This window comes from Octopus bimaculoides, chromosome 4 (assembly GCF_001194135.2).
Source record: "Octopus bimaculoides isolate UCB-OBI-ISO-001 chromosome 4, ASM119413v2, whole genome shotgun sequence".
In the NCBI taxonomy this organism is placed as follows: Eukaryota; Metazoa; Mollusca; class Cephalopoda; order Octopoda; family Octopodidae; genus Octopus; species Octopus bimaculoides.
Window position 1 is genome coordinate 44,552,547 of NC_068984.1, and position 13,384 is coordinate 44,565,930.

Consider the following 13,384-nt stretch of genomic DNA (forward strand, 5'->3'; position numbering starts at 1 on the left):
GTAGATGTGTTGTCACTATGAGACATCAACAGGTATTGTGAAACCTTACATTTGGTGTGAGTTTGAAGGCTCTAACTGCGTTGCTCAATACTAAAGAGGATGGAGTAGTAGGAAGAGGGAAATGTTGCAACACTGTTTCCTTGCTATGTGCAAGAACTGTGTCTTCTGTTTGTTGAAAGAGGTTATGGTGTCATATTCTCTTTAAATGCTGTTCAAGAATCAGTCAAGTTTGGAATAGTGACTTGCATGTAATGATGATGCTTAGAGACAGAAGGCTTAGGCGGAATGTAAGTTGTATTGTCTGCACAAGAGTGTAGGAGATAAGCAAAGAGACATCAAATCAAAGGGTAGATATTTACAAGAAGTTTCTTAAGCAATTTTTGAATAATTGCAACAGAGCTTCTACAGATAACTTTCAAAGCTAATCAATAAAAATAAACAGCAATATATACATCATCTTATAGATACAGTCATTTGTTTTAAAGACAGCTATTTTATAATTGATTTCCTTTGGAAAGTCATGAAGACCCTGTATTTTGAGAGAGAAGTGAAAAGTTGTGAAGCACAGTAAATAGGTTTTGATCAAGAACCACAGTAAATTTGGGATTTCATTTCACCAGAAACATATATTATATTTTATGACATTCATGACAGAATAACGAATTATTGTTTAGTTAAGACTGTCCATGATATCAGTAGCTTACTTTTACATTTATTAGTTATGAATATTGAATGTTTATAGTCTAGGGAAAGTCACAGATGGTTCTGTCATTGATATAATACTGAGCAATAAACTCAGGGTATTGCAGCTTTTCCCAGTCACTAGTGTTACTTTGTATTCACAGCCAAGACAGCTGCGATCAGTCAAGTCCACCTGAGTCAAAGTAGACTATGTAGGTAGTACAATTTACTGTTGTTAGCTGCATAACATATCAATATCATGCTGAGTTAAGTTTGACATTTCCCTTCAAGGAAATTTATCTGACTGACCTGACTCTTATCCTGAGCAACATTTATTTTTCATCCATTTCATGTTATTGATTCTTCTGAGTTAGAAATAATTTTGTTTTATAATCTGACATAATTGGTTTCAAATTTGAAATTCATAAAGAAATCAAACATTAGATGGGTAACAACTGTGAATAAATACCATTTTACACAGGTTAAAATGGGGTCTGCCACAGTCAAACTCAACACAATAATGCTCTAGATTGCAAATAAGACAGAAAAAAGAAATCTCTCTAATAGGCAGGCCTACACACATAACCAAGCTGTATCTTCTTAGTCTTGGATGGTTTCTTATACTGACTTATCTTCTAAAATTACTGAACCTAAAACACATCACATAAACCTAATTGATACTTTTACCTTTTCTATTGTTTCTCCTACCACCTTATCCCTACTCCTGTCAGAACTCATAATGAATGCTTTACCCAGTCCTTAATCGGGACTGCATTTTCTCTGGAATGCTAATCCCATCTGTTGTCTTTTCATTGTCTAATCTTTAATAATTTCATTAAGGCACTATCACAAAAATTATATTCTAGTTATTCCAATATACACCTGCCTAGAATAATCAAGAAATGCTATGAACACTGTTCTTCCTCTTTAGACCAAGAAACAAGAAAACCTCATCATATTTTCAGTCAGAGAAGTAGAAGCAATGACCATGATCTCTCCGTCTCTCTCTGCTGCCAGTCTAGTGAAATTAAAGTGAGTGATATTCATTTTTAACATGCTTAAGTTGATGTCTACTGGAAAAATAAGGAACAGGAGACAAAAATTAGTATTCCTTTCTTGTCAGGAAGGACTGGTAGTGTTTAACCCTTTAGCATTTAAATCAGCCATATCTAGCCCAAATATTCTCACTGTTTTATTTTCAAACCAGCCAGATCCAGCCTCTCACACCTACCCTACGATGTCATTCTACAAACAATCACATCATCAACATCTCAAACCTACAAGATGATGCATATGAATAAGTAAGTAGTACATTTGAAAGAATAATCTGAATGAAAAAGGGTTAATGTAGGATTTTCTTTATTATTTGAGTTAGTAAGGGTAACTGGTACAGTAACCTACAGCATTTCTAGGATGCATGGTAAATTGGGCAAGTGTCTTCTACCATAGCCTGAGGCTGACCAAAGTCTTATGAATGGATTTGGTAGATGGAAACTGAAACTCATCGTATATCTATATATATATATAAAAACAAGGGATGTCTGTGTGTAATACGTATGCATTTCTACAGTTTTCAACCAATTTTCACCAAACGTTACACACATATTACTTATGTGCCAAGGATGGTCATGCACTATAATTTTTTGCCCAGAGCTCCTGTATAAGACAAGAAACGGGAAAATGTGTTTTACATGGGTTTTTCTCTAAAAACTGCAGTTTCAACCGATTCTCTCCCTTTTCTCATTGTTTCTCTTTACATATATTCTCTCTCACCCTCTGTAATAGTTTCTCTCTTTTAATCTGTCTTCTTTCTTTTCTTCTTTTGTTCTTCCTCTCTCCCTCCTTTCTTACACCTTTTCCTTCTTTCTTTCTCCCATCCTCCCTTTCTTTTCTTCCTTCTCCCCTTCTTTCTTTCTTTCACCTTCCTGCTTTCTTTTTTTTTTTGTCTTCATCCCACTCTCTTCTTTCTTTCCTTCCCTCCTACCTTCTTTCCTTCTTCCTTTCTTTTTGTTCAACTAAAAGCAGTGCTCCAGCATGGCCACAGTGAAATGACTGAAACAAGTAAAAGAATAAAAATCTATGTTATTTTAATCCCGAGCAATGCCAAGTATCTCTGCTAGTATATGTATATATATTTATGTGTGAGAGTCTTTGTGTCCGTGTTTGTCCCCCAATACCACTTGACAACTGGTGTTAGCATATTTATGTTCCTGTAACTTAGTGGTTTGGCAAAAGAGACCAATTGAATAAGTACCAGGCTATAAAAAAAATATAAATATTGGGGTTGATTTGGCTGACTAAAATTCTTCAAGGCAGTGCCCCAATATCACTGAAACAAGCAAGAAATCAAAAGTAAAAAGAGACAAAAGACAATGGGTTATATTCTTGAAGAATATAACAAAAAAATCCAAATACTCACTTAAACAACAGTTCTCAACTTAATGTCTCCTTAGAAACATGATGAACTCACAGACAAGTGGCAAGTGTTATGATGGTGCTATGAAGGGGTGAGGACTTGAGGAAGTCGTGATATTCCTTAGAAGTAAAATGTTTAACCCTTTAGCATTCAGATTACTCTGTCAAATTTAATACTGATTAATAGTGCTGTTTTGAATTAACCCTGCATTATCTTCTAACTTTGACAATGCAATAATGTGATTGTATATTTTTAGTATGACATTGTAAGATAGATGTAAGAAGTCAGATTTTGACAGTTTGAATATAAAACAGGTAGAATATTAGAATATTTGGGATGGATATGGCCAGTTCAAATGCTAAAGGTCTAAACCAGGTATATAATACTTCTATTTTAAACACATTTTGAGTATTAGAACATGAATGACACATTGCATCAGTGAGGAAGAAACATGGCTTGATGATTCAACAAGGTCCAATTATATGTCTTTGCTGCCACTTATAATTTCCATAAAAATCTAACGTAGGGGATAATATAAAAAATATGGATAATAAACTACTGTGCAAAATTAACTTCAATTTAATTAAAATAATTTGTACTTTTTAGTTTTTTTTTTAGGTAAGTGGTATTTCTAAGACTCCATTTGGCAAAAGGGATGATGAGATACAAAAGTTTCAGAACCACAACCGATTAAGGTACAGGTACATCAAAAGTCATTACTGCAAGACATATTTGAAAGCAAAGAAATCTTGGGATTGATTAACGGTGGGGGTAGGGGGAAAGAGACATCAACATCAATGTATTTTCCAATGACCTGTGTAGTTATGGAAGTAATAAATTAATATTTTCAAACATCAAGACATATTCTTCTTTTTGAAATAAGCAAATAAAAATTAGAATGATTATTTATATATTTTAACTTTATTCTTTATTTAAAAAGATATGTCTTTGTACATATTTATACAAACATAATATATTCACAAATATATTTATACCATTGTCATTTAACATTTGTCTTCCCTGCTGTATAATATATACATATACACATATATATATATAGTGGTTGGCGTTAGGAAGGGCATCCAGCTGTAGAAACTCTGCCAAATCAGACTGGAGCCTGGTGTTGCCATCCGGTTTCACCAGTCCTCAGTCAAATCGTCCAACCCATGCTAGCATGGAAAGCGGACGTTAAACGATGATGATGATGATGATGATGATGATATTTACAAATACATACACATTATAAGAATATTATACATTCAATATTCATTCATTATTTGGATTTTAGCATTGTTGTATTGTTATTTGTAAAAGATATGTAATAATTAAGAAAATTTTTTCTGATGTTTGTTCTGAGAAGCTGTTATTTTTATTATATTTCTTTTTAACTGGGAAAAGGCAAATGAGAGAGTGCATAGGACAGGAGAGGATTTTTTTTAGTTAATGGGTTTGAAATGTTAAGGAGTCATTGTATTGTGTAAAAGTATACAATGCAGAAGGAAAAGTGTGTAGAACAGCAGTGGTGGTCTAGATGCTGTATTTTCTGCACTATTCACATGGAATAAACACTGTATCAGTAAAGGGGCGAACAGATCAGTGAGACGAGTATAGGATTAGATAGTATCAAGTGTAAGCAAGAATATAGTCAGCAAAATTTTGAAGTTCAGATAATATTTTATTTATTTGATACAGATTGTTTAAGAAGAGAGGGATGGGGCTGACTAGTGGAAAGAAGGGCCAAAATAATCCTCAGATCCAAAACCTGGTCTGATTGCTTGTAACTGAGTGAATTCTGCGAAAGGCACCCAAGGATCAGGTGTGATGTTAAACTAGATGATAGATTAAGTCAGTTACCCATGAATAATATCAAACCCACCAACAAGCTTTCAAATTTGGTTGAACCCCAGGCTAAAGTAGAAGCCATATACCCATGGTATAGTGCAGTGGGATAAAACTTGAAATGATGTAGTGGCAAAATGAACTTCTAAACCATAAAGCCACATCTTATAGTAGCAGCAAAAATGAAGGAGATATACAGTAATAATGAGCTGACAGTAGAAGTTTTGTATTGATGGTTGATGTTAGTTAATAGATAGAGAATGTTTATATTTGAAGGAGACACATACTCCCCAATGGAGAAAAGAACTTTTATGGCAAGGAATTTTAGTTAACTATTAATTACTTACAAGTGCAATATTTCTTCACTCCATAAGACAATCTGCTTCTCTTGATGCAGTTTAATTTCCTAAAAAGAACAGATTCCCCAGGAAAGTTTACGGTAAAAGGTGAGGTGTAACATATGTAAACAAATGATATTTACTAAATTGGAAAATGTGATGCAGTTTTCTTCATTGAAGGAAAAAGTGAGAAAGAGAGTTATGAAATTTGCTTGATTATCTTATGAAGATAGTATTGAATGGGAAAATTGGGTTTAAAGACATGAAGAAATAGAGAAGAATTTGTAAAGGTGCGCAGTAGTGATTAATGAGGAGCTATTGGTGAAAAAGAGAGAACTGAGGAGATGAGATATTTTAGGGAAATACTGCAAGATGTGGATAGGGAATTAAGAGGGAGGGTGTTGATATCAGTGGGGATGATATTTTCAGTACAAGTATTTTGTGTTCAGGTATAATTCATAGGAAGGGAGTTTGGTTTGTATTTGTTGTAATTTTACAACAGACATGTTTTTTGAATGCAAAGGTTAATTTCATCAACCATTTAGATTTATCATGATCACAGATATTGTTTTCGTTTCAATAACTATTCTTCAATTACGAGCTACATAACAAAACTCCATGTAAAATGTACCAAAGAATCAATAACTGAAAAAAAATTATTTAAGATTAGAGTCTCTTCTTTAGAATCAACTATTTTACATCTAATAACTATTTTAACAGCTTCTAAAAAAGCTAAATAGTTATCTCAAGATTAAGATTTTTAAACCAAAAGTTATGATTATCTTGCAGTTAATTACAATTAAAGAAACTAATAAAGGTCTGTTATTTTTTGATCATAGTCAATGGCTTAGACAGGATATCAAAAGTGAAAAATGTAATACCATTATCATAACCTTCCTTTATAGTTTATTTTTTTATAATTCCAAGGACACTGTCTTTGAAACTTCTAGTTTACGTGAGAACTGGAACATTTAATTAACCTGGACTAGAGTCAGGCTATTAAAACTTCTATACTTTTTTTTTCATATGAGCAATATATCCTAAATCAAGCAGAACTGAACAGTTTTACTATAATGTTTAACCATTCTTTCAGGTCATCCACAGACTAAGCCTAAATCCTACCGTATTTTCTCTGTCTCAAGTAATGACATTGCTCATCTCTTCATACTGATTGTACATAGAGGAGAATCTTCTCTCTATATGTGGCTACTATGTAAAATAAATGGTAAGTACTTTAAACAACACCAGGAACCAAAGTTTCTGATTTTTGACAAAATAAATATTCGATATGTGAAAAAACTAAATAAGTTAAATTTGTATTTAAAATAATGAATTTGACTATTTAAAAAAATTTTGTTTCTCTCTGGTATCAGTTTGTAATATTTGGAAACAGTATTCCACGCATCTTCATAATTTCCTAGAATTTCATTCGTTGAACTCACAAACTTTTTGTGGAATGATAATGTCATAAAAAGAAAGAAAAAGAAAAAGCAATTGTCCATCGAACACAAAATATGACATTAACAGACTAATCAAGGAACAGCTGGAAGCAACAATTTCTTTGATTTACATAAGTAAGGGTTTATTCAGAATAGAATCAACTGACTTGATATCAATCCAGTGTTGGTTTCTATTTCCTTCCTCAAACACTCAAAAGATGAAAGTCAAAGTTGGGTTTGGTGGGATTTGAACGCAAAAATAGTGAAACCATAAAATAAATAATTCAGGTATATTGTTTGCGTTAACACAACCTTAATTTCTTAAATAATAATAACAAAATAGACAGATTATCCCAACACTGTTCAAGTGCCAACCAGCTAAGTTCCATAGCTGTTACTAAGAATCTATCATTGAGACATGGTTCTGTTGATCAATAAATAAGTATTTCAGGGCTGGATCAATAAACAACTGTCTTTTGAGAGTACAAAGATAATATGGATGGCATCAATGAATTTTAAAAATTTCTTGAAACAGCTAAATTCAAGGTGGTTTCATAGTATTACATATCAAACAGTACAGTTATGTGTTCGAGATAAACCAACTCCTTGAATGTAGAGGTTACCACAGAGACAGAGAAGAATGATTGAGAAAGTGTTGAAGTATATCATATTCCGAAACACAGGTTGCAAACTGCCTTCTCTATACCAGATTATCTGAAATGGAAATTTAATAATATATGATTTTGAAAGGTGGAAATAAAAATGAATAGGCGTGTGTATGTGTGTGCATGTGTGGATGTATTTATATTTAAATTAAAATGTTCTTCTTCATTATTTTTCCCCACTACTAAAGTTTATAAAGAGTTAAGTGACCTGGTCATGGATACACCACTACACCAGTTTACTGTAGTAAAACAGCAGGTAATCAAGATACTGAATTATCCTCAGAGAGTGATCTGGTTTGAATGCTCACAATAGAGTTATTCTCAAGACATCCAAAGGTCCAAGTGGTGGTGATAAATAAAGTGATAGATTAAGACTCTCTCATATTTTTTATTGCTTATTCAGGAAAAAGAAACAAAGTCTATGACACTTCACTTTGTCTCTGAGATTGGTGGGAGGGATGGAGGGGTGGTAAAGTAAGGTAAAGTTACCTTCTTGAGTCATGGTGACTCATAAGAGACAGTTTCCTAGTTTCCAAGGCATATATATTCTCCACCTGGACCGGACACCAGTCTGATGCAGGATTACTCATTTTTGCCAGCTGAGTAGACTGGAGCAATGTGAAATGAAGTGCTTTGTTCAAGAACACAACGTGCTGCCCAGTCCGAGAATTGAAACCACAATCTTACGATCATGAATCCAATAACCTAACCACTCATATCTACAGCTGAGTGGACTGGAGCAAGGTGAAATGAAGTGTCTTGCTCAAGAAATATAACATATTGCCCGGTCCAGATATCGAAATCACAATCTTACAATCATGAATCCAACACCCTAACCACTAGTGGTACTCACTTCTACAGCTGAGTGGACTGGAGCAACGTGAAATGAAGTGTTTTGCTTGAGAACTCAACGTGTTGCCTGGTCCAGGAATTGAAACCACAATCTTATGATCATGAGTCCAACATTCCTAACCACTAAGCCATATGCCAAGGGAGAAGGGAAAGCATGCTGAAACCAAAGATCTGCTCTGAGTGTCTGCAACAGAGTCGACTTCAATTAAAATATCCAACAATCAGGTGGCAGTATTAAACTGGGCAGCAAATTAAGTCAGTTACCTAATATAGGTCACAGTGGCATTTGAGTCTAGGATTCACAGAGATGGAACAAACCCTGCAAGGCAACCCATTTGATGTCCTAAGGATTCCACTAGTCCACCATCTTAGACTGGTATTTTATTTATCAACTCTAGAAAAATGAAGGCTGAAGCTGACCTCAGTTGGATTTCAATTCAGAATATGAGGGGCCAGAATAAATATTCAATTCAGAATACGAGGGGCCAGAATAAATATTCAATTCAGAATACGAGGGGCCAGAATAAATATTCAATTCAGAATACGAGGGGCCAGAATAAATATTCAACGTTCTAATATTTCTTTAAATTTCCCCCAACCACTTGTGTTTTTCATTTATTTCTCCATCTTACACTGAATGAAATGGATTTTAAAATACTTTATATCTATATATTGGAATTACTCTTAGAGCTGGATGTCATCCTTACTACAAATAACAAAACAATAGTGATTGCTGTTGTCACCCTTACTGAAGTTAACAGAGTTATCTTTTCTTGACCAAGAGCACAAGACGACAATCTGTGGTAAAACTTGAACTCAGGAATATGTAGTCACTACTCTAGTATCTTAATCCTAGTTATGATAAAAAAATAAAGCTTTGGTTCCAAATCACATGCTTTATAAGGTATTGTCAGTAGAGATTTGTTTGGCTAGTCTATGAATAAATGGATAAAACCTTCAATAAGATTATGAAAGAGAACAGAATTTGGAATTCTATGAAGCAGTTTATTTACTTACAAGTGTTATATGGGATCCACAGACCATCATAATGATAAACGCAAAAAATATATTAACACCATCATGGTTATTTGGAGGCCAGCATGGAAAGACAAATGCACAAATGAGAGTTTCCTGTGAAAAGAAATGAAAATAATTACCAAGCAATCAATAGACCTAATAACCTACTTTCAATTCACAACGATAGACATTTGCTAATTATGTTCCCGAATCACTTAAGAAAGTCGTTGGTTATTTGGCAAGTTCATTGGTAACCTTACATTTATTTGAGTTGTAATAGGAAGCATGTCAACAATATGAGCAATTAATCATAAGTACTGCTGTGTATGTTAGTGCACAGCTGATACAATGATTCGTTTCTAACATTGGTAAAAGCTAGCTTGGAAAACAAGAGAAAATTAACACTGAATAATGTAGTCATAAAAATACAATGCCTGGGAAAATAAAGACAGGATGTTTCTGGTCAAAAGTTTGGCTAATCAGTGACAATTTGGGATTAACTCTTTAGCATTCATACTACCCTGTCAAATGCAGTGGCAGCACCATTTAACATCTGCTTTCCATGTTGGCATGGGTTGGACGGTTAGACAGGAGTTGGCCAGGTAGAAGACTACACCAGGCTTCTGTGTCTTACTAATTCACATTATTTTGAAATAATCATGCATTATCTTGTAGCTTTGAGGTTTTGATGATATGATAGCTTATTCTTGGAATGACATTGTAGGGTAGATGTGACAAGCTAGGACTGGCTGGTTTGAAAATGAAACAAGTTGGATATTTGGGCTGGATATGGCCTGGTTAAATGCTGAAGGGTTAAAGAATAATCTATTTACAATTAAGTGGACTGAAACGTTTTGCTTGGACATACAGCAACATGTTTGTAAAAATGCATGATATTTTTATTATTTACTCATCAAAGTTGGATATATAAAACTAAGGGCATATATTCCGGGTGTGCTAGGTGTGCGCCACACACCCATCGGGAAAGGAAAATTCATTATAAATATTAACCTTACTCATTAATTTAATGACAAATCTGAATGGAAAACTTCTGTTATACCCCAGCTTAAAATTTGGTGGAGTTGGGTGTGGCAGCACACCAACTACATCAACCACCATATGCCACTGTATAGAACTGTCTCAGTGATAGTATTAAGCTCTTTGGTTATTTAGTCATTATGTTAGGATATGAGAATACAAGACTGGTTATATAGTCATCGGGCATGGATATACAGAACTACATATTAAGAATAAATAACAAAAAAATACTATGATAAAAGACAGTGTTCAATATTCAATATCATTCATTGATCAGGCTAGAGCATTTACTACCTTGACAGTGAGAGTGCAAGAGTCTTTGATTATTCAGTAATAAGAAATAAAAAAGGGCCACATCTGATTAGCAACAATAAGAATTATAAATGGAAAAGTCTGATATAAATTATAAAACAAATTATACAGCAATCAACTAGTAGAATTGTTAGAACATAGAAGAGATGTCTTGTGGCCATTTTTCTAGTTCTTTGTGCTTTGAGTTAAAATTCTACAAAAGTCAACTTTGCCTGTAATCCTTTAGGAGTCAATGAAGAACCAGTCAAATTTTGGAGTTGATTCTCTCTCTCTCTCTCTCACACACACACATACACAAAGTCAAATTCAGTTATGCTGCACTGTGAGAGAATCATGGGGAGGTGGGGCCCTCACAGTGTCCCTCAGCTGAAATGGAGGAGAATTGATCAAGGAACTAACGATCCCTTCTTATTTCACATGCTACTAAAACCCTAAAAAATAACCAAGGGACAAGGCGGACATAGAGAGACTGAGGTTTTGTATAGGACAGAAATGATTTGCAACATATGTATAAAACCCACAAATTTGGGGTTAGAGGAATGTGAATTAAATTGAGTTCAATACCTGGGTCATGCTTAATTTATTGACCCTGAATGGATTAAGAGTAAAGTCATTTATAAAGATTATAATAAAAAGCATCTTTAAATACTCACCAATACAAATATGGCAGTAATAATACCAATTACTAAATTTCGCATTCGATCCTGTAAAGAGGAGAAAAGAATTTATTAATACTGACTGCGTCACCTTTAAAATTTTGATATTTACATAGGTAGGTTCTCACACCAACCATTTTAACATTTGTAACTGGTCTTCGTTAATTTTTAGAAGACTTCATTCTGCTGTAAGCATAAAAAAAAGAATCTAGTTCTTGCAGATATTCAGGAAGGGCAACAGATACACCAATCTCACCTCAAAGAAGATGGGCTTACAAAGGTCATAGATTCATCTTCTCCTCTAACAAACTTATTAAATATGAGTAAAAGGAATGGGGCTGTAAATATTAACATATCTAAATTTTTAGTGTAAGTATTTTAGTGCAAGGTCATAAGCTCAGTCTATGCTAAAGTCATTGTGACTCCAAGGAAATACATTGCTTTGATTCGCCTCTCACAGACTTGCTGCTTCTTCTTTTAGTTGTCTCTTATGCTGAAAACCCCTTTGGTCATGACTGACCATGGGATTGCACCTAGAAAGTTACCCTCCGTGGTACAAGTCCTGGCAAGGTTGTTGATGGAAGACCAGCAGTCTCCCATGCATACTGGCCTCCCCTCTCCATGCCACTAGTGTTATCCAAGGGAAAGGCAAAAGCCGATACAGCTTGGCACCTGTGACGTCGCAACTTATTTCTACAGGTGAGTGAACTGGAGCAACGTGAAATAGAGTGTCTTGCTCAAGAACACAACATGCAGCCCGGTCCAGGATTCGAACTCACAATCTCACAATTGTAAGCTCGACGCTCTAACCACTGTGCCATGCGTCTCTTATACTGCTACTATAACAGCTTCTTCTCATCTGAATTAACAAGCTGTATCCCATTTTCCATGAGGTTCACTTATCACAATCATCTCTCCTCCTTTCATTATCTCTCTTTGTCTTATTCTGTCTCAACACTTTATTCAGCCACTCCTCTTTAAGAGCAGCAACTTTCCAGGGTTCTTTGTCTGGTCATCATTTATGAACAAATATCAACAGCATTCATCTAACCAACAAGGGAATGTGAAACTCATGATTATGACTCAAACTGTCCTGACTAATTAGAAAACAATATACTCATTACATAGTAATGTTTAACTCACTTAGTGGAAACAACAGTCAAATAATGAATTAACACTTGTTCCTTTGTTATTTATCTTAATAGGTCATTCTATATTTTGTTATTGTCTGTATATGCATCCAGAAGGGAGGCTTACTGTGATAAAAGACTATCTTCCAATGGGTGCTTTTGGAAACGGATGACTATAATATATATATTGAAATTTAATGAATGTTGGAATGTAGAAATAATATATTTTACAGGTTCTTAAATAGATTTTCATAACACCATTTCAATCATGTTGACTCATAGTTAAATACTTCAATCATGTTAACTCATAGCTAAGGTTGTTTAAAGTGTAACATTTGAACTAGTTTCACTATGTGCAATATTCGGATTATGTCTTCAATTTCATTCCACAGTTAAGGTTCCATAGTTAAGATTGTTTAAAAGGTAACACAGTCCCCTAAGATATACATGAAGGGCAGTGAGAACGAGTAGAATAATATTATAAATAGACCATCCTAATCACCATTATTATCATCTAATGGTCACTTTACTATATTTACATGTGTCAGGCAGAATTTGTTGAGATAGTTTCCCTATGGTCAGATGCCCTTCCTTTTGCCAACATTCACATGTAATATTTCCCCATAACCAGACATGATTTTCAAAGAAGATCAGAAATGAACAACATTGTTTGTATGATGGTGATACTTGTTTACAACCATTATGTGATGTCAAGATAAGGGTACACACACACACACACACACATGACAGGTTAATTCTGGTTCTCAAAGACACAAAAAGCCAGAAACTTGGTGGCTAGGAACAGCCAATTGTATCGCCTACTGTACTTGTTTTATCAACTGGAGAAAGGTACTTATTTTATAGATCCATAGAAGGACTCAAAGACAAAGATGACCTCAGCAGATGTTCAGGAACATAACTATATACTACAAAGAATTTAGTCTATAACTCTTATAATTCTGCTGTCATTGATTTCTGATTTATGCACATAAAAGAAGTCA

At 34.3% G+C, this 13,384-nt stretch overlaps 1 protein-coding gene and 1 long non-coding RNA gene across 7 annotated transcripts in view; one reads left to right on the forward strand and one right to left on the reverse strand.

Annotated features, from left to right (window-relative positions):
* The first annotated feature begins 797 nt into the window (after nucleotides 1–797).
* On the forward strand, nucleotides 798–3,989 carry LOC106884512 (uncharacterized). Of its 2 annotated transcripts, XR_008263904.1 has the most exons (4): nucleotides 798–893; nucleotides 1,613–1,713; nucleotides 1,889–1,982; nucleotides 3,704–3,989. It is a non-coding gene; the product is annotated as an uncharacterized LOC106884512 (long non-coding RNA). The 2 variants fall into 2 exon arrangements; XR_008263905.1 differs by lacking the exon at nucleotides 1,889–1,982 and having other exon boundaries at nucleotides 3,704–3,987.
* LOC106884513 (transmembrane protein 243) overlaps nucleotides 2,024–13,384 on the reverse strand; it is a 51,105-nt gene continuing 39,744 nt past the window's right edge. For 3 of the 5 annotated variants that reach the window (XM_014935935.2, XM_014935933.2, XM_014935934.2), the window contains 3 exons: nucleotides 11,251–11,301; nucleotides 9,248–9,361; nucleotides 3,997–7,427 (listed from right to left, as the gene is read on the reverse strand). In XM_014935935.2, coding sequence (XP_014791421.1) covers nucleotides 7,281–7,427; nucleotides 9,248–9,361; nucleotides 11,251–11,301 — 312 coding nt within the window. In that variant the 3' untranslated portion in view covers nucleotides 3,997–7,280. Of the gene's footprint in view, nucleotides 2,734–3,996; nucleotides 7,428–9,247; nucleotides 9,362–11,250; nucleotides 11,302–13,384 lie in introns of those variants that run through there. The other 2 variants (XR_008263903.1, XM_052967035.1) reach the window with 2 other exon arrangements.